Source organism: Pinus tabuliformis, chromosome 5_2, assembly GCF_031772625.1.
Source record: "Pinus tabuliformis cultivar Carrire ecotype Pingquan chromosome 5_2, CPIR1, whole genome shotgun sequence".
NCBI lineage: Eukaryota > Viridiplantae > Streptophyta > Pinopsida > Pinales > Pinaceae > Pinus > Pinus tabuliformis.
The window spans coordinates 1,057,598,057-1,057,620,202 of NC_142306.1; the positions used below are offsets into that span (position 1 = coordinate 1,057,598,057).

The following is a 22,146-nucleotide window of genomic DNA, read 5'->3' on the forward strand; positions in this document are numbered from 1 at the left end:
TTTCCCAAACGACTTGGAGTCATTGAGAGACCTTCTTATAAGGGTCCTGCATGTTGCATGCATTGAGCTCTGGGGGCTTGGGGTACTTACTAGAGCAACATATGACCATAGGGCGACTCAACCTCCCCTGGTGGTGCACTATGAACAGGATGATTAGTTCTTCTATGGGTCGGGATGATTAGTTCTCCCGTGGCAACTGTGGAACAAGATGATTAGTTCTCCTGTGGGCCAGGATGATTTGTTCTCCGTGGCGACTATGGAACATGATGATTAGTTCTCCTGTGGACCATGATGATTTGTTCTCCACGGCGACTGTGGAACAAGATGATTAGTTCTCCTGTGGGCTAGCATGATTAGTTCTCCGTGGCATCCATTGACAGGATGATTCGTTCTCCTGTGGACAGGATGATTAGTTCTCCTATCGAGGCATCCTACCCATGCAATCTGGTAATCATGGGAAGTACCTCTCATCTGATCAATGAGCAGGGAAATGAGGATCGGGACCATATTAGTACTATCGATGGACACTGTTGTCGCGCAGATTGACACGACAACCCTCAGACCGGGGGCTGTCACTCTTATCCCCGATCCCTCCGTTTAAGCCTCTCCCGCGGCTAAGGGGGGTAGTCCCTGTGAGATGATGAGACCAACTGTCGACTAGTTGGTTGGGAGACACGAGATACGATATAAAAAGCACTCGATGGATTTGATTAATTGAGCAGACCAGTGCCTTAAGAGATTATTATTGCAATGATTACTCGTTAAATGATAAGAAAGATGAATCATGAACAACAATCATTTGTCATCAAAAGGTATCAGCGAAATCACATGACCAAAACGGTATCCGGCCACTGAAAATTTTGAAAAGATAAATGCCTTAAACCACCACGAGAATCATGAATTATTAACCAAACATCGTATTCGTATCTCGACTTGGAAATTTTAGATCTCAGCATGAAAGATAATAATTCCCGAAAATAAAACTGGATTTGACGAAGAAAAATTTTCCACAAAATTTTTTATATTTTTACGATTTTTTTTTTTTTTTAAATCTTTTTCAATTTTTTATTATAAAAATGAAAATGAAAATTCTAAAAAAAAAATTTAAAATCTATTCTAAAACTAAATTAAACTAAAACTAAACTAAACCAAAATTAAATTAAATAAGTCCCTTTTTTATTTTTTTATTTTTTAAAACCAAACTAAGTCAAAAATCAAAATCTAATTAAAATAAAAAAAATTCTAATTAAAAAACTAATTGCTAAATCTAAATTCTAAAACATAAATATAAAACATAAAATTAAAATCTATAAAAAACAAAACTCTAAACTAAACTAAAATATAAATCAAAATCTAATTAATTACAAACTAACTATAATTGAAAACCTAAAAAAAATAAAAATTAAAACATGATTTAATATATACAAAAATTTAAAAAAAAATATATAAAATCTAAAATCTAACTCTAAACATAAACATTTTCCCCTTTTTTTTTTATTTAATTGAAAATCTAACTATATATAAAACTTTAAACTGAATTAAAATCAACGTATAAAAAAATCTAAGTTAAATTTAAACCTAAGACTAAATAGAAATCTATATAAAAACTATACAAAAGCTAAAGCAAACCAAATCGAAATTATATCTACCTTAATAAAAATCAAAACACATCGAATTTTTTTTTTTTGAATTTTATTTAAAATACAAATGAAAACGAAACCTAAGAGAAATTCTAACTAAAACATAAAAAAAATTAGTCTGAATAAAAGTCAAAACGCGTGAAACGGAAGTCATCAAAACGCATTGAGAAAAATCGTGACCGGAAACCCTAGCCGTCAACAGTTGAATACGATATGCTATGCTTTAGAAATGATTCGAATGAGGGCACAAATTGCAGGGATTTGATAATCGATTTTACCTGCTACGCAAATGGAGAAATGCTTACCAAATTTCGTGACCCTGCTACGGATATATACACCCAAGCCGCTTGCGTCTGGTGTTGAAGAAACCGGTGTTGAATGATACCAGAAATCTGCAAATTTCCAATGGCGGGATGCTTCTTCGATAGCTGACTCTGGCTCGGACGGCAGATAGAAATAACACAGCGGCATGAGAAAATCGATTTCGGCTTAACGCTTGTAGGTTATCATGCGGGTTCAAGAGAAAAGAACGCGTGAGGATGGCAGGACGTGGCTGCTGTTTGGGGGTGCGATGAGATCAAACAGGTGTACGTTGGAAGGAAAAATGCGCCCACGGAAACGGATCAACCAAAATTTTATTTGCTTGCTGCGTCTTTATATGTTATACGTTGTTTTGTCTCCTTTCTGTGATGCGTCCGACATTTGTCTTGAAACATAAGTCCCTCAGCAGTGATTTGTAAAACGGATCAATATTTTTCTTTCATCATTAGCCCAAAAATGGTTCTGGCTGGTTCATGCGGCAGCAAAGGTTTTGCAGGCAGCTTAATCCCCTGAGTGTGAAAAAAAAAACTGTGGCTACTGGCGAAATAGGGTACGGATGACGGCCCTGAAAATTTAATAATCCTGCAAACCTGAAAGGAAAAGATCACCCAAAGGAAAAATATGCCTAAAACCAAGAAACTGAAAACCCTAATGAAGACTGAATAAAACAAAAATTTGGAACCCTAGATCAGCTAATTTAATTTACAAATGTGGCCCCTTAACAACCAGATTCAGCAGTAGGCACAGAAATATTTTAAAGAAATAAAGATTTTCAGATTTTCACTGTGAAGAACTTCAGAAAGTCTCTCATGCAAATTAGAAAAGTAAACCGAATGATAGACCCAGGATCAAATCCAACTGGGCTCAGCAAAAAATGCTTGCGGGAGCTGGCTGGTTCAGCCGAGAACTTCCTCGAACGCCCACAAAATTTCCTTCAATGAATGTTTTCTGCACAGCTCAAAACAACCGTCAACAAAGAGGGCAAAAATGCTGCTAGATCTCAAACAGTAATGGAGATACCTGCCATTACTTCAGAAACCCTAACAGCACTCAAACCCCAGCAAGTGAACAAGATACCTGTGCTCACAATACTCTACAAAAAGCTATTATTAATGGCTGAAAATAACATATGCAGAAAATGAAATGATCTCACAGCATTCCAAGAGAGTAACACCAGCAAGATATGGACCCCAAAGTCTTCTTTTATTAACCAGAAACAGATTTACAAGAGAGCTTCTTCAGTCTTAGACTCACAGATCCTATGAATCGAAAATGACTCCTAGCACCCTATTTAAAGGAAATGATCCAACGGCTAGTTCGATTGATCCATGTAGAAATGATCTCGACCGTTGATGAGGATCAAGACATCTCTTGATCTCATCCGTCGATTTAATTTTTTTTTTAATTTTTTATTATTTATTATTTATTTCATTTTTTAAATTTTTAAATTTTTAAATTTTTATTATTTTATTATTTTATTTCATTTTTTAAATGGATCGTCGAACTAAACCCTTGGAAACATCACCTAGGACCTAGGACTTAGGACTCACGAGGGGATTTAAAACATTTTTCGACCCTCAAGATACATTACATCATGACTTTTACAATTTACATCTTAAGGGAGAAAAACCCCTTTAACATAGACCCTCAGAAATCACCCAGTTCTGCGACACAACGATAATCTAGCAGATCAACACACAAGGATTCTCCTAAAGTTCTAATGACAAAATCCATCCCGGCTTTGGGGTCAGGTTTGAAGGAAAACTCTGCCGATCCATGGATCGGTGAGACAAAAAACCTTCCGGGACGTAGATTACCACTAGAAAGTTAGGTCCACCTAGGCAATTCACATACACGACTCATGTCTGCTAAGATTATTTACAATTCATACATGCAGACTGAGTTTACAATCAAAATGATTAAGCTGCTGATGATGGCAGGATGGCACGGACACATCGATCAGGTGCTGCTCCTTTCTGTCAAAAAAAAGGGGGTGCACTGCATGGGTAGTTGACCAGTAGAGGTCAACATCTGGCTCTACTTGGGGACACTTTGCTGCTTGCAGGAATGTGAGAATCCAGAATCTGCATCCATACAACACAAAAAATAAGTAGCGTCCATCCAAAAATCAGCATATACGTTAAGCACAATAAAGATAAAAGATCTTCATTTATTAACTATCTAAAGCAGAAACGAAAATGCGGAAAAAACAAGTAGGGTTAGAAATACGATACAAAGGATGCCCTACGGCATCAGATGTGTTCAATATAGTGCATACTGAGCATTTGCCTGCTTTCAGGCAAATCTGTCGGCTGCTTGTCGGATGTGCCATGTCCAATTTTGCATATGGTAGGACTCTTTCCTATCCGAAAATCAAGCTGCTCGCGGCCGTCTGATGAGTCAAATCTTCTTCTTATTTTCTTTCTCTTGCGCTTTTTCTTTCTGGCTGGTTGAATTACTGATGACTTGGTACTTTCTGTTTCAAAGCTATCAGATGAAGTATGTAAGATATGCGTGCTATGTCTTTCTTCATCTTGCATCTGATCTTCATCATTCTTAAGTCTGTCTGGATCACCCTCAATCAACCATCTTTCAATCGAATCAACAACCTCCCAATAATAAGATGAATCTTGTTGTAGCAAATGAGAAGACTCCTGATCTGTTGATGTTTGATGGTTTCTCTTATCCTCTGCCATTTGCTCAAACCTTTGAACTTGTATTTTAATGGCATTCATCTGACTAGAGTGTTCAACATTTGTAGCACTAATTTGTCTGGCATGGTGTTCTTGCATGTCTTTTATTACTTTAACATTCTTTTCATTTATGTCCATCAAGCAATGCTGCATAAAATTTATTTCTTTTTTATGATTTGCTTGCATATCAACCACTTGATTATTATGATTGAACGTCATGATAGTCATTTCCTCATCCATAGTTAATAACTTGTTTTGCATAGATTCAATTTCCTTATCATGATCAGCTTTCATGGTCACCATATTTTCCTCTAAGACTGACAACCTGCTTTGCATGATTCTAATTTCTGTTTCATAATTAGTTTTTATGGCCTCAATTTCTTTAGCATGGTGACTTTGCGTGACCTCAATCTCCCTGTTACGTTTTTCCAGATGGGTGCATAAAGTTTTCACATCATTGACATAATTAGTTTGATTGATTTCCATATTTCTCACCAGCATCATTAGGTCTCGTATAATTTGCTTTTGCTCTTCTTTTTCATTGTCATTTGTCCCTGATTTCTCACTATCATGAACTTGATCTGCAATATTTCCGGTGGATGACACACTCTGACATGATGAATCGTCTTGGGATCTTTCAGTTGGACCTCTTATCAAATTACTTTCATTCTGTTGCACAATTTTAGAGGCAGAAGGCAAGCTGTTTGGATAACCATATCTATTTTTAAAAGCATCGACAATGTCTTCTAAAGAAGTGAAAGATTCATTTGGAAAATTGTTAAACCAATTCAAAGCATCATCTTTTAAAGAAAGGACAAATAGACGCATTTTGATATCTTCATGATTAAACTGAGGGGATCTATAGTATATGGTCATGATGCGAGTAAACAAGACTATATGCCTTCTAACAGCGATTGGATCACCACCCGAGAAAATAGGTAACTTAGGAATGGCATCTTCCGGAAAATCATGGAGACGTTCAGTAAAACGACATGGCTTAAATGAATAATCCATGATGAATGATAAGGGATTAAAAGGATGATAGAACTAGATATCTGCTCAAGAAAATCAAGAGATGAAAACAATGGAGTCGCCACTTGAACAATGAATCTGATTCTAGGATCCAAAAGGTAACCACAAGCAAATATGAGGAAAGCTTCTTGTCTGGGAAAAATGAGAAAGTGGAGTCGCCACCCAAACAAGAAACAAATCCAAGAGATGCTGCTGATATGGGACGAAAAGATTCCAATAATATTGAATCTGCCAGCTCAACTGAGAGATGAGAGATGAGAAGATAAATGTCAATGAAACTCCGAGAAAACAAAGTCCCCGGCAACGGCGCCAAAAAATGTTGTCACGCAGATTGACACGACAACCCTCAGACCGGGGGCTGTCACTCTTATCCCCGATCCCTCCGTTTAAGCTTGTCTCCCGCGGCTAAGGGGGGTAGTCCCTGTGAGATGATGAGACCAACTATCGACCAGTTGGTTGGGAGACACGAGATACGATATAAAAAGCACTCGATGGATTTGATTAATTGAGCAGACCAGTGCCTTAAGAGATTATTATTGCAATGATTACTCGTTAAATGATAAGAAAGATGAATCATGAACAGCAATCATTTGTCATCAAAAGGTATCAGCGAAATCACATGACCAAAACGGTATCCGGCAACTGAAAATTTTGAAAAGATAAATGCCTTAAACCACCACGAGAATCATGAATTATTAACCAGACATCGTATTCGTATCTCGACTTGGAAATTTTAGATCTCAGCATGAAAGATAATAATTCCCGAAAATAAAACTGGATCTAACGAAGAAAAATTTTCCACAAAATTTTTTATATTTTTTCGAATTTTTTTTTTTAAATCTTTTTCAATTTTTTATTATAAAAATGAAAATTTAAATTCTAAAAAATTTAAAATTTAAAATCTATTCTAAAACTAAATTAAACTAAAACTAAACTAAACCAAAATTAAATAAAATAAGTCCCTTTTTTATTTTTTTATTTTTTAAAACCAAACTAAGTCAAAAATCAAAATCTAATTAAAATAAAAAAAATTCTAATTAAAAAGCTAATTGCTAAATCTAAATTCTAAAACATAAATATAAAACATAAAATTAAAATCTATAAAAAACAAAACTCTAAACTAAACTAAAATATAAATCAAAATCTAATTAATTACAAACTAACTATAATTGAAAACCTAAAAAAAATAAAAATTAAAACATGATTTAATATATACAAAAATTAAAAAAATATATATATAAAATCTAAAATCTAACTCTAAACATAAACATTTTCCCCTTTTTTTTTATTTAATTGAAAATCTAACTATATATAAAACTTTAAACTGAATTAAAATCAACGTATAAAAAAATCTAAGTTAAATTTAAACCTAAGACTAAATAGAAATCTATATAAAAACTATACAAAAGCTAAAGCAAACCAAATCGAAATTATATCTACGTTAATAAAAATCAAAACACATCGAAATTTTTTTTTTTGAATTTTATTTAAAATACAAATGAAAACGAAACCTAAGAGAAATTCTAACTAAAACATAAAAAAATTAGTCTGAATAAAAGTCAAAACGCGTGAAACGGAAGTCATCAAAACGCATTGAGAAAAATCGTGACCAGAAACCCTAGCCGTCAACAGTTGAATACGATATGCTATGCTTTAGAAATGATTCGAATGAGGGCACAGATTGCAGGGATTTGATAATCGATTTTACCTGCTACGCAAATGGAGAAATGCTTACCAAATTTCGTGACCCTGCTACGGATATATACACCCAAGCCGCTTGCGTCTGGTGCTGAAGAAACCGGTGTTGAATGATACCAGAAATCTGCAAATTTCCAATGGCGGGATGCTTCTTCGATAGCTGACTCTGGTTCGGACGGCAGATAGAGATAACACAGCGGCATGAGAAAATCGATTTCGGCTTAACGCTTGCAGGTTATCATGCGGGTTCAAGAGAAAAGAACGCGTGAGGATGGCAAGACGTGGCTGTTGTTTGGGGGTGCGATGAGATCAGACAGGTGTACGTTGGAAGGAAAAATGCGCCCACGGAAACGGATCAACCAAAATTTTATTTGCTTGTTGCGTCTTTATACGTTATACGTTGTTTTGTCTCCTTTCTGCGATGCGTCCGGCATTTGTCTTGAAACATAAGTCCCTCAGCAGTGATTTGTAAAACGGATCAATATTTTTCTTTCATCATTAGCCCAAAAATGGTTCTGGCTGGTTCATGCGGCAACAAAGGTTTTGCAGGCAGCTTAATCCCCTGAGTGTGAAAAAAAAAATTGTGGCTACTGGCGAATTAGGGTACGAATGACGGCCCTGAAAATTTAATAATCCTGCAAACCTGAAAGGAAAAGATCACCCAAAGGAAAAATATGCCTAAAACCAAGAAACTGAAAACCTAATGAAGACTGAATAAAACAAAAATTTGGAACCCTAGATCAGCTAATTTAATTTACAAATGTGGCCCCTTAACAGCCAGATTCAGCAGTAGGCACAGAAATATTTTAAAGAAATAAAGATTTTCAGATTTTCACTGTGAAGAACTTCAGAAAGTCTCTCATGCAAATTAGAAAAGTAAACCGAATGATAGACCCAGGATCAAATCCAATTGGGCTCAGCAAAAAATGCTTGCGGGAGCTGGCTGGTTCAGCCGAGAACTTCCCCGAACGCCCACAAAATTTCCTTCAATGAATGTTTTCTGCACAGCTCAAAACAACCGTCAACGAAGAGGGCAAAAATGCTGCTAGATCTCAAACAGTAATGGAGATACCTGCCATTACTTCAGAAACCCTAACAGCACTCAAACCCCAGCAAGTGAACAAGATACCTGTGCTCACAATACTCTACAAAAAGCTATTATTAATGGCTGAAAATAACATATGCAGAAAATGAAATGATCTCACAGCATTCCAAGAGAGTAACACCAGCAAGATATGGACCCCAAAGTCTTCTTTTATTAACCAGAAACAGATTTACAAGAGAGCTTCTGCAGTCTTAGACTCACAGATCCTATGAATCGAAAATGACTCCTAACACCCTATTTAAAGGAAATGATCCAACGGCTAGTTCGATTGATCCATGTAGAAATGATCTCGACCGTTGATGAGGATCAAGACATCTCTTGATCTCATCCGTTGATTTAAAAAAAAAAAAAAAAATTATTATTTATTATTTATTTCATTTTTAAATTTTTATTATTTTATTATTTTATTTCATTTTTTAAATGGATCGTCGAACTAAACCCTTGGAAACATCACCTAGGACCTAGGACTTAGGACTCACGAGGGGATTTAAAACATTTTTCGACCCTCAAGACACATCACATCATGACTTTTACAATTTACATCTTAAGGGAGAAAAACCCCTTTAACATAGACCCTCAGAAATCACCCAGTTCTGCGACACAACGATAATCTAGCAGATCAACACACTAGGATTCTCCTAAAGTTCTAATGACAAAATCCATCCCGGCTTTGGGGTCAGGTTTGAAGGAAAACTCTGCCGATCCATGGATCGGTGAGACAAAAAACCTTCCGGGACGTAGATTACCACTAGAAAGTTAGGTCCACCTAGGCAATTCACATACACGACTCATGTCTGCTAAGATTATTTACAATTCATACATGCAGACTGGGTTTACAATCAAAATGATTAAGCTGTTGATGATGGCAGGATGGCACGGACACATCGATCAGGTGCTGCTCCTTTCTGTCAAGAAAAAGGGGGTGCACTGCATGGGTAGTTGACCAGTAGAGGTCAACAGACACATCGCTGTATCTACCGTACTCCCTATGCTAGGATGACCTCCATTGATCTGGGATCAATGAAACTGATCTGGGATCAGTATGAGTGGTTTGAAACACTCTCTTGTGACATTGGGATCAATGAAATTGATTTGGGATCAGTATGAGTGGTTTGAGACACTCTCTTGTGACATTGATCTAGGATCAATATGAGTGGTTTGAGACACTCTCTTGTGACATTGATCTGGGAGCAATGAAACTGATCTGAGATCAGTATGAGTGGTTTGAGGCACTCTCTTGTCATATTGATCTGGGATCAATAAAACTGACTTTGGGTCAGTAAGAGTGATGTGACACACTCTCTTCAAATGAAACTGACTTCGGGTCAGTAGAGAATGGTATGAGACATTCTCGATCAATTCTTCTTCTGCATGGTTCAGCAAAGCAAAGCAAAGCAGAGCATAGCAGAGCTCAGCAGATCAAAGCAGAGCAGAGCAGAGAAGAGCTCAGCAGATCAGAGCAGAGCAGAGCAGTGCACGGCAATGATGGCAGAGATAGTACAGTCGGACATATGGATCAATGGATGGAGTTCTCCCTAGTTGAGAGGGAGTGTTAAAATTGGCAACTAGGGCCAAACTCCATGTGGGTCATCTTATTTATGGCAGCTAATATTTTTCTTGGATCCCTCTCATCGAGAGGTGTAGGATTGATCTAAAGATCATCCAATTCCGATAAGTATTCATGGAGTTATGAAATTATTTGCGTTATAAGACAATTCGTCAAGGTCAGCCAACAACCAAATAAACCCCACATGTGCTCAACATTTTAGTATAAATAGAGGTGGCCTTCAAATCATTTCAACACACTTGGGATCTCTTCCTCTCTCTACTTGTCTTTGGGTTTTAGTAGGAGGACTCAGGAGAGATCCTAAGGAATAACGTTGCCCTGCTCCAGAGGGCAGAAAGCCGGAAATGCCGAAAAAGCCGAAACTGCCAGAAGCCGGAAAAGCCAAAACTGTCGTAAAAGCCGAAACTGCCAAGAAAGCCGGAAAAGCCAGAATTTCCAGAAACGCCGGAAATGCCGGAAACACTGGAACTACTGGAAAAGCCTGAACTGCTGGAAAAGCCGGAAAAGCCAGAACTGCCAGAAAAGCCGGAATTGCCAGAAAAGTCAGAAAAGCCGAAATTGTTGGAAAAGCCGGAATTGTCGAAAAAGCCGGAACTGCCAGAAAAGCTGGAAAATCCGGAATTGCCAGAAAAGACGAAACTGCCGGAAAAGCCGGAAAAGCTGGAATTGCCGGAAAAGCTGAAAAAGCGGGAAAAACCGGAACTGCTAGAAAAGTTGGAAATGCCGGAAATGCTGGAACTGCCGAAAAAGCCGGAACTGTCGGAACTACCGGGAACAACCAGAACTACCGGAACTGTCGGGAATAGCCGGAACTGCTGAGAACTGCCAAAACAGCCGGAGCATCTGTCTCCGAAGGAGAGCAGCATGCAAGGGACAATTAACTAACATTGGGACAGTTGTATGGTACTTAGCAGCAAATACACCAAGCATGCAATGTTACAGCTAGCATGCAAGGGACAACTAGCATGCAACAACAAGCATGCTAAGGACAACAAGCATGCTAGGGACAACAAGCAAGCAAGGGACAACAAGCAAGCAAGGTGCAGCCAACACATAGGTCAGGATGGCTACATGGTGCAGCAATGGCACATAATGCAGTACAGTGTTGGGTACAGTTACGATTAATGAAGCGTGATGAGATGCAGCATAGTGATGATGGGTGCAGCATGGTGCAGCACGGTGAGGTGCAGCATGACGACGAAATGCAACACAACGATAGGTAAAGGAGTCACCTTAGAGAATTAGTTGAAGCAGCATGTCTTCAACTGATCTCATGTATCATCTTCTTAGAGATGATCTATGCTCTTGTCTAGATAAGTCAAGTGTTGACTTCTGTTGTAAACGTACTATCTCTCTCTCTGCTGAACTATTGAAGAACATATAAGAAGAATTGATCAAGGGTTTCCCCACATTGGGGTTTGTCCCTGGCTAGTGCCACATCTTGTGTCCTCTTGTCTTGCCTTGTCTTCTGCGATTTATGTTTATGTTCTATCTATAGTTTACTTTAATACTGATGTGATTGCTAATCTAGAAAAGATATTGAGCTAACTGTAAAAATTGAAATAAATTGTTGTAAGCATAGAACATATCTAAAATTAACAGCAGAGCTACTTGTCATTTGGAGTTTCCAATCAATACAAACCATGACATATATTAAGAGCGTTCAAAGACTGATGTTGGCATCAATGACAACATCATTCAACATCCTTAACTTGCTAAACATACCTAGTGAAGTGAAAACTTCTAGATACGCAGAGAAAAAAAAAAATATATATATATATATATATGAATAATAATTAATTGACCGATGATGATTGTTTACAGAGGGATTCCTAGCTTATATACAGCCATGGGCATCCTTTGGGGAAAGGGTATGATCTTATGATCGTGCCCTTTCGTCTAATTAACCTAAAATTAAGTAATAACCCTAAAATTTAAATAATAAATCATTTTCACATAACATTGCCTCCCTCTCTAAAGAATGCTTTGTCCTCAAAGCATACATAACGACTGATGTTGTTGACAAAATGTTTCATTCTCCCAAGAAGCGTCTTCTTCGGGTAAGTCCTTCCACTTGATCATATATTCCTTGATTGTACGATGTCGAAGCTTTCTTTCTCTAGAAGATAAAATACCTTCTAGTTCTAGAATGACCCTTCCCTCATCATCCAGAGATGGAAGCATTGTTTGCGCTGATCGATTGCTGCGTAGTGCCCTTTTAAGGCAGGATACATGGAAGACGTTGTGAACACGATTTGTCTCTGGAAGGCTTAAACCATACGCAACATGGCTAATCTTTTTGTTGATCTGATAAGGTCCATAGCACTTTGGTGCCAATTTGTTTTTTCCTTTCTGTTTTAAGGATAATTGTTTGTATGGTTGGAGCTTGACAAACACCCATTCTCCAACTTCAAACTCTCTTTCGATTCTATTTCGGTCTGCTTGTTGCTTTATACGATTCCTTGCATTATTCAAGTTTTCTTTTAATATTTGGACGATTTTTTGGGTTTCTTCTAGTTGATCTTTAACAGCAGGTAGATTTGTCTGGACAACAGCTAGATCCTTCCATTTTGGGGGTTCATACCCATATAAAGCTTGAAATGGCATCATTTTTGCTGACGTATGATAAGTAGAATTATACCACCACTCAGCGAGATGTAACCATTGAGCCCACTTATTTTGTTTTTCTGTAGCGTAGCAACGTAGGTAGGCCTCCAAACATTTATTGACAACCTCTGTTTGGCCATCTGTTTGAGGGTGATAAGCGGAACTCATATTTAGGTAGGTTCCTATGTGGTTGAACAACTCCTTCCAGAAATTACCCTTGAATTTGGCATCTCTATCACTCACAATGACTTTCGGAAAACCGTGTAACTTATATATATTTTTGCAAAATATTTCAGCGATTTCTTTTGCTGAGTATGATTTCTTTATTGCCATAAAGTAAGCATATTTGGTGAGTCTGTCGACTACTACGAAAATCTTGTCCTTGCCTTCAGATACTGGTAATCCTTCGATAAAGTCAATCAAAATTTCTTCCCATTTCTGATTTGGAATGTTTAAGGGGTGAAGTAATCCCGGTGTCGTGATATTTTCACTTTTATTCCTTTGACATGTGTCACATTCTGCTACATACTTCTGAATATCGCAACTCATTCCCTTCCAAAAGAAGGATTGACGTGCATCGTAATAAGTCTTAAAGAATCTTACATGTCCAGCTGGCGATGAGTCATGTGATTCCTTGAATATCTTAAATTTAAACTTGGAATTTGTATTTAGATAGATTCTTTCCTTGTACCATAGGATATCATTCTTCCACTCAAATTTTGAGTTATTGGGAAGGTTATTGATTATTGCCGTTATTTCTAGATCCTTGGCATACTCACTTCGAATTTCATTAAGCCACTCAGGAACAGCAACAAAAATTGCAAGTAGTGTTGGTTCTTCATCTTTACTGGATAGGGCATCTGTTACTACATTGTCTTTACCTCTTTTATGTAGTATTTCCAAGTCAAAAGCGGCAATTTTTTGAATCCATTTTTGTTGTTCTTCGAAAAGTGTTTTTTGTTGAAGGAGATGCTGGAGACTGTTGTGGTCTGTTCAAATGGAAAACTTACTTCCCAAAAGATATTGCCTCCACTTAGCTAGTGTGTGCATGATAGCGAGCATTTCTTTGTTGTATGTGGATTTGAGGCGTTCTCTTTTGTTGAGCTTCCTACTTTCAAAAGCTATCGGATGCCCTTGTTACATTAATACTGCACCTATACCGAAACCGGAAGCATCACACTCAATGATAAATGGTTTAGAAAAATTTGGTGTTTCTAATACGGGAGCATTAGACATAATTTCCTTTAATTTTTCAAAACACCTTCCTGCTTCCTCATCCCATAGAAACAAATTCTTCTTTAAAAGATTTGTCAGAGGTGCAGTTATATGTGCATAGTTTTTAATAAACCTTCGGTAATATCCAATCAAACCTAAGAACCCTCTTAGCTTGGATATATTGACAGGTTTGGTCCATTCTTTTATAGCTTTGATTTTATTAGGGTCCACCTTTATGCCTTCATGGGATATAATGTGTCCAAGGTATTCTACTTCTTCCTTTCCGAAGGTGCATTTGGATTTTTTTGCATAAAATTGATGTTCTTTAAGTAGTGTAAGAACTTTGTCCAGATGTTGCAAGTGCTCTTTCCAAGTTTTACTGTAAATTAGAATATCGTCAAAGAATACTAATACAAACTTCCTAAGATGTGGACGAAATAATTCGTTCATAGTTGCTTGAAACGTTGTTGGTGCATTGGTTAATCCAAACGGCATTACTTTAAATTCATAGTGACCTTCGTGTGTTCGGAATGTCGTTTTTGGTATGTCTTCCAATATGATTCTAATTTGATAGTAGCCTGATCTTAAGTCCAACTTTGAGAAGTACTTTGCGCCATGTAGCTCATCCAACATTTCGTCGATAAAGGGAATTGGGAACTTGTTTTTGATTGTTATTTTGTTTAATCCTCTATAATCAATGCATAGCCTGAATGAACCATCCTTCTTCCTTACCAATACCACTGGAGCAGCGTAAGGACTTTTACTTTTCGAGATGATCCCACACTTTAAAAGGTCTTGGATTAATCTCTCAATTTCTGTTTTTTGGTGATGTGGATATCGGTATGGCTTGATGTTGATGGGGTCTGACCCTGCCTTGACTTCTATTGTATGCTCATTCCCTATTAGGTGGCATCTTCATAGGTAGGTCTTGAAATACTTTTCATGCTTCTGAATTAGATCTTGTATCTTTGGTGACTCTTCACTGGTCATATTTGCAGATAACATTTCTAATTGGTGACATTGTACTACATAAGCGAGTGCTCCTTTTCGAATCATCTTCATCATCTGAGATGATGATACAATTTGATTTTCGGGTTCTTGGAATCCGTGTAATTTGTACTTCTGACCTCCCCATTTGAATTTTATAAATTGTACTTGATGGTTGGCGGCATAAGTACCTAAAATTCGTAGCCATTGGATACCTAAGACTACATCTACTCCTCCTAACGGTACCGTGAAGAACGGAGACTCTAAATTAAAGTCTTGAATCTGCAATTTGACCTTATGGCATTTCCCCACCTTTTCAATCTTCTTACTGTCAGCTACCATCACTTTCATGTTTGGTAAGGGAAATGAAAAAATATTGAGTCTCTTTACCACGGTTGCATCTAAAAAATTGTGTGTGCTACCAGAGTTGATGAGAACTACTATGTTGTTCTTCTTTATGTGTCCTTTTAACTTTAAGGTCTGAGGTTGTGATATACCTGTCATAGTTAATAGTGACACTTGCGGAATACTTCCATCATCTAATTCTGGTGAGAATTCTGGGGCATCTTCTGTTTCTTCTATGTCAGAATCTTCACTATTTGAATCATTGGTTGCTTCACAATTATATAGGTTCTTTGGTTCTTTTCCTTTAGCACATCTATGTTTGGGGTCCCACTTCTCACCACAGCGTTTGCATTTACCCTCTTTTATCCTTTGCATTTCCACATTAGATTTTTCATCTTCACGATGATGTGGTGGAACATATCTTGTACTATTTGAGTCCACACACTGGGGTATTCTTCGTCTTGAATATGTTTTTTCCGATTTTGACCAAAATATTTGTTCGAATTTCTTTTCAGCCGTTTTTGTTTTTCGTCTTGCTACTTCTATTGATGTAATGACATGCATCTCAAGTTCTACTTGTAAATGGGTTTTGAGTCCCAACACGTATGATTGAAATAGACGAGACTCTGATTATCCAGGTACTCGTGTTACTAAGGTCTCCCATTCTTGAGTGTATTCGTCCACACTTCCTTTTTGTCGTAATTTGATGAGTTTTGAAAAGAACTCTTCTTCCTTTACACCTTGGAATCTTTTAAAAAACGCATCCTTAAATTTTCTCCAACTAATGACGTGTGTTGTCTTTTTCCACCACATATACCAATTATATGCTTCCCCTTCCATTTTCATGGATGCGCGCCTGAGCTTTTCGTCATCATCATTGATGTCATATATCTCAAAGTATTCTTCTGCTTTATTTATCCATGCAACATTGTTTTTTTCGTTTCCATCGAATTTAGGCATCTCGACTTTTGCCCTTCGCTAGTATGTCGCTAATGGTTTAGCGAAAAAGAGGTGTTGATTGGTAAAGGTATCTCAGAGTTGCTTATTTGTAAGAGTCGCATTACTCATTTCTTGGTGGGGTGTCACTGATTTTTTTGGGGATTCAGCTTTTCCTTAAGAGTCTGTTGATTTCGTTGAATCTAATAAGTTGTGCTCTTGATTTTCTTCATCTTCTTGTAGTAGTTGTGCAGGTGTAGAATTCATCTTTTTACACATAAGGTTTAGCAATGTTAAGGTCTCTTTTTGATTCACTTCTGATTGGACACGGTGATGCTCCATCTTTATTTCTATTCGATTTGTCGTATCCTGAAGCCTTTTGATATCGTCAGCCTGCCCCTTAAGCTTTTTCTGGAAATCATCTAATTCTTTATTGACGTCATCGGTGTTGTTATTCATCTTATGCTCTACGTCAACCAATATTTTTTGGAAATCATTCATTGTCATTGTCGACATTGAGCGAGTTTGTGGGGGCATGTATTTATCTGCCAGCTTGAATTAATTTTATTTTTATTTTTTAAAAATTAATTTAATTATATATATATATATATATATATATATAGTTTTAAACTATATAATATTTATATATATAAATAAATTATATATATATCATATATAATATTTTTATATATAACTAAATTAGATATATCGTATATATAATATAGTTTAGTTGTATATAATATAACTTATATAACGAAAAATATCGAATTTAGAAATTTTAATCGGACTGAAAGGGTACGACCGGGAGCCAATGGCCACGGTGTTTGACTGACGGTAGACGTTGCAGAGGTTTAAGGAATGAGTCAGACGATGGAATGCAGTCGCACGGTGGTTAGCGGTAGGCGGAATAGGTGTGGACAGTGCTAATAGCTATGGATCGATGGATTGGAGATTGTGTGCAGTGGAAATGGGATACACGGAAGCGGACAGAGCAGTGGGCTAGTGCGAAGGATGTCGGCGAGGAAAGGGATGGACGGAACGGGGTGTGCAGAAAACTGCGGACTGCGATGCTCGAACAGCGTGGATGGGAAAGCTACGGTGGGCAGCGATGGAACGTGCTGTGGGCACGATACAACGCAGTGAAACGACGGGCAGCGGAACAGTGATGATCACGTGCAGATGGCCAGCGGGCAGGAGCAGCAGAGCGATACGGTCTATGCAGCGGACAGCGGAGTCAACGGATGTACAGCCGAAGAACCGAACTTCCTCTGATACCAAATGAAGTGAAAACTTCTAGATACGCAGAGAAATATATATATATATATATATATTAATAATTAATTGACCGATGATGATTGTTTACAGTGGGGTTCCTGGCTTATACTCCGCCATGGGCACTCTTTGGGGAAAGGGCATGATCTTATGATCGTGCCCTTTCGTCTAATTAACCTAAAATTAAGTAATAACCCTAAAATTTAAATAATAAATAATTTTTACATAACACCTAGTTGGTGGTGGTATTGGGTAGCTACATATGAGACCTTAGACTTGATTATGTCTTGCCTAGGAATTCCTTAAGGCTACTATGGAAGCCTCTCTTGTGTAGGATCCATCTTCACTAGAAAAAGGGAAGTTTTTGCCTAGATGACAGTGGTAACACTCACATATTACACTAGTCTTAGCACCTTGTGAAGGCTTTGCACTAAGGTGCTAGATTTTGTAATAACGATTCCTAACGAGAATAATGAAACTTATTTGATACACACACAACACCCTGTACATCAATTTTTGTAATAACAATTTCTAACGAGAATAATGAAACTTGCTAGATACAAACACTACACCCATGTACGTCATTTTTAAGCACAATGATAGAAAATGATATCTCATTTTCTGACCCTTTTTTCTCTTCACATATTATCCATATTTTTCTTTAACACATAAATTTCGCTTCATGTAACTCATATTTCAATCACAATAGAACACATTGTCATGCTTCCACTTTCTTCAACGTCAACAATGAAACTCCAAATGATGCTATGTGCAATCAGTCAGGACAGAATTAGGTTGAACTTCACTCACGTAATACATGGAAAGATACAGAACATAATGTGCTTACAACGATTGAAATTAGACTTTCTTAACAAATCGATTGAAAATTAAGATAACAGAGGTGCCTGCTGGAATTGACTTACCAATAATAAGATTGGCAGGATGGATCTTGATTTCACTAGGGAAACCTACAATTACAAACACTCCTGAAGTCTTCAAAAGTGGCATATAAAGATCAATTGGGTGGTCCCCTGAAGCAGTGTCAATGATGAAATCAAGGGTCTTTGAAGAAGCCTGCAATTTATAAAATATCGGACCAAGAAAAGACTTTAGTTTTCTGCAACTCAAGACAATGTTCTTTGGACATGATACCTTTGCAATTAAAAAAAAATGAAGTGTGATGTCAGAAATTTACCTCCATCTGCTGTTTATCAGATGACAATAAAAAATTATCTGCTCCAAGAATGCTCAATGCTTCATCCTTCTTTGATGCAGATGTGCTCAAAATTGTTACATTCAGTCCAAAAGCCTTTCCAAATTTTGCTGCCATATGACCAAGACCTCCTAGCCCAATTACTCCAAGAGACTTGCCTGCATGATTCATGTGATGACGAATCATAGGGCTGTAAACAGTAATTCCTGCACAGAGCAAAGGTGCAGCTGAAGCCAGTGGTAGATTGTCTGGTATCTTAAAGCAGTACCTGGTTCAAAATTTCAAACATCAAACTTCTGCTTCTCAGACATCGAAAAGTAATTCATAAATCATTACACATGACAACAACTTAAAGTGTTATCATTAAACTACATTAATATAGCAGCAAGATGGATCGCAAAAGTATCAAATTAGAACTGAAAAAGGTTGCTTGGAAAGAATCTGAAAATATATTCCATCAAACTATTATATAAGCTTACAGAAAAACAAGAACATGGAAATCCAAACTTACTGACAAAAACCACACGAGGGCTCCACACCAATTGAACTGAGTGGAAAAAATCACACTAAGAGCACATGTAGGTTCCCCATTAATCAAATTGAGTGGGTAAAAATGCACGAAGCTCGAAAACTTTATGTACTGAGCTTACAGTTGAACATCTTGTGTATTAATTTAGGATTTTATATAATTAAACATATTAGAGTTATATAGTTAAAAATGGTTATCTAGACTATAGACCTAAGTTGCACGAAACATCGAAACATTTTGGAGTTTCCAAAACGAGTACATTTCAAAACATCACCTCCCAAAAATGGAAACGTCGGCTGAAACGTCCTATATGTTGATTTGGGGTAGCATCGGATGTGCTCAAGCCATGAAAATTGGTGGAGAGACTAAAGAGCATGAGATATCCAAGACCCATAAATGGTTTTGCAAAATTCCACCCGGATGAAAAGTTATTAAAATAATTAATATTTTTAATGAGGTCCAAAATCTAAACTTAAGAAAATAAAAATATTAACGGGTATTAATAAAAATAAGGATGAGAAGCTTCTAAGAGACGAAGGTCAAGTCTATTTTCATCTTAGCCGTTGATTAGGGACTTAATCTCGGTCGTTGATTCATCAACATGAAAAGCATAAGAGAAGGCTTGAGGGTCAGTTGGAAATATACTAAGGGAGCCCAGTCAGTTCGATTTCTGGAGCGGGGTTTGCTGAGAAATTCGGACTATAGGTCTAGATTGCAGCATGAGGTAGTTAGTATGGAACAGAGAGGCAGGAACACTACCAGAAGATCAGCGCAGAATCAGAGAGGCAGACGCAGAGATCAGAAAGGCAGACGCAGAGATCAGAGAGGCAAAGGGTGACGCAAAGAGGCCCAGTGCTGACGCAAAGAGGCAGGAGCTGACGCAGAGGGTATGGGAGCTGCGCAGAGGCCAGCAAGTCTAACGCTGAGTCTGGAGGAGGTGCTGGAGAATTTATCTCAGTTGGGTAAGCCAGTTTGGCACTCAATTGTACTCAAGAATCGCTGATTAATAAAATCCTCCTCTGTTGCACCGGTTTTCCTGCATTGGGTTTTTCCGGAGACATTTGTCCAAAAATAACTGTGTTGATGTGTTTGGTTTTTGTGCATGTATTTGTTTATGTTCTATGGTGTGATTTCTGCAGTAGAGATTATTTTAATATTTACTAAAGTGATTTCGTAAATAACTTATTGAAGAATAAGTAGGAAAAATAAATCAGTTGCTGCAGTAATAAAATTTTCACATGGTATCGGAGCAAGGAATTAGAGACATGAAGGGAAAATCAATTATGGGTCAAGATCATGATGCAGAGGCATCAACATCAAGAGACTCATGCAGATTTTCGGAAAATTGCACAAGGGATAGAAATCTTGATTTCTTTATGTTGGCTTCCAGATTAGAAGAAGAAGTTGCTTGTGTAACAAGCTCGACATCATCTGAGGTATGGTATATAGACAGCGGAGCCTCCTAGCATATGACAGGAATCTGGGAATGTTTCTTTGAGAATCAGGAGGAGAGAATGAATTTTTAGATCACCATGGGGAATAGGGCAAAGTGTACTCCAGTAGGAAAGGGGACCATAGTGTTTCAAACAGAAACGGGAGAGCGATTCCGGGCCACCAATGTGCTGCATGTGCCAGGACTGGGGATGAACTTACTATCCGTATCACAACTTCAAAGCAAGGGCTATGGCATTTTCTTCATCAAGGAGAAAGTGTACGTCAAACACCCAAGCTGGAAAAAGAAAGTGCAAATCGGAATCAGGAGTAACAGGTTGTACAAGTTACAGCTAGAATCACTAGTGGCACTGATAGGCAGTCATGGGGACAAGGATCTGAATGAACTATGGCATAGATGAATGGGACATTTGCACCATGGGGCTCTGAGAATCCTCAGGAAAATTGTAACAGGGGTTCCAGATCTTAGTATAGAAAGAGATGATGTATGCAAAGGATGTGCTCTGGGCAAGTATGCCAAAGCAGCATTTCCTAGAAGTAAAAACAGGGCCAAGAGTGTACTAGGATTGATACACTCAGATATCTGCGGACCAATGTCCACTAAATCTCTTAGTGGTGTCGAATACTTCGTCACCTTCATCGATGACCACTCCAGGAAAACTTGGATTTATTTTCTGAAAACCAAGGATGAGGTTTTCTGTCGATTCAAAGAGTTCAAGGCTCTGGTGGAGAATCTGACTGGAAAGAAAATAAAAGTTTTGCACTCAGATAATGGTGGAGAATATGTCGACAAGGACTTCATAGAATTTTGCGCTAGGGAGGGGATCAAAAGAGAGTGGACAACTCCGTACAATCCGGAGCAGAATGGAGTAGCAGAAAGGAAGAACCGGACTATCGTGGAAGCAGCCAGGGCCATGATGTATGATCAGGATATGCCAAAATTCTTGTGGGCAAAAGCATGCAACACGACAATCTATGTTCAGAATAGAACTCCTCATCGGGCATTGGGCAAGATTACTCCAGAGAAAATCTTCACATGGAAGACACCTGAAGTCAGTCATTTCAGGATATTTGGGAGCTTAACATATTGTCGCATACCCAAGGAAAAGAGGAAGAAGCTGGATCAAACTGCAGAGAAAGTATATCTAGTGGGATATAGCGAGAACGCTAAGGCATATAGAATCTATCTTCCAGGGAGCAGAAAGGTAGTAGTTCGACGAGATGTGAAGTTCATGGAAGATAGGGCCTTCAGAAAATCTCGAGAAATGCCTTCTGAGGAGTAGTCAAAAGATGAGCCATTGGTCAAACCACTTCAACCAATCAGGAAGAATCACATGAGGAGGAGGAGCTAACAGAAGCACTTGCTACCAGAGGAAGAAAAAGCAGGGAACTTTGTCAGATTCTTGCGAGATGTAGAAGATTTCATTGGTGCACCAAGAAACAATAAAAGAGAGCGAAAACAGCTAGATAGATATCAAGCATTAGTAGCACAGGATGGGAAGCCTGCCAGTTTTCAGGAGGTTGCTCAACATCA

General features: G+C 37.8%; 1 protein-coding gene across 2 annotated transcripts in view; it reads right to left on the reverse strand.

The window, feature by feature from the left end:
• Window positions 1–22,146, reverse strand: part of LOC149162868 (putative cinnamyl alcohol dehydrogenase 1) — a 234,381-nt gene that overhangs the window by 88,759 nt on the left and 123,476 nt on the right. For both annotated transcript variants that reach the window (XM_089437423.1, XM_089437424.1), the window contains exons 5-6: window positions 18,614–18,899; window positions 18,342–18,492 (exon numbers count right to left, since the gene is read on the reverse strand). In XM_089437423.1, the coding sequence (XP_089293549.1) occupies window positions 18,342–18,492; window positions 18,614–18,899 (437 nt within the window). The remainder of the gene's footprint in view (window positions 1–18,341; window positions 18,493–18,613; window positions 18,900–22,146) is intronic.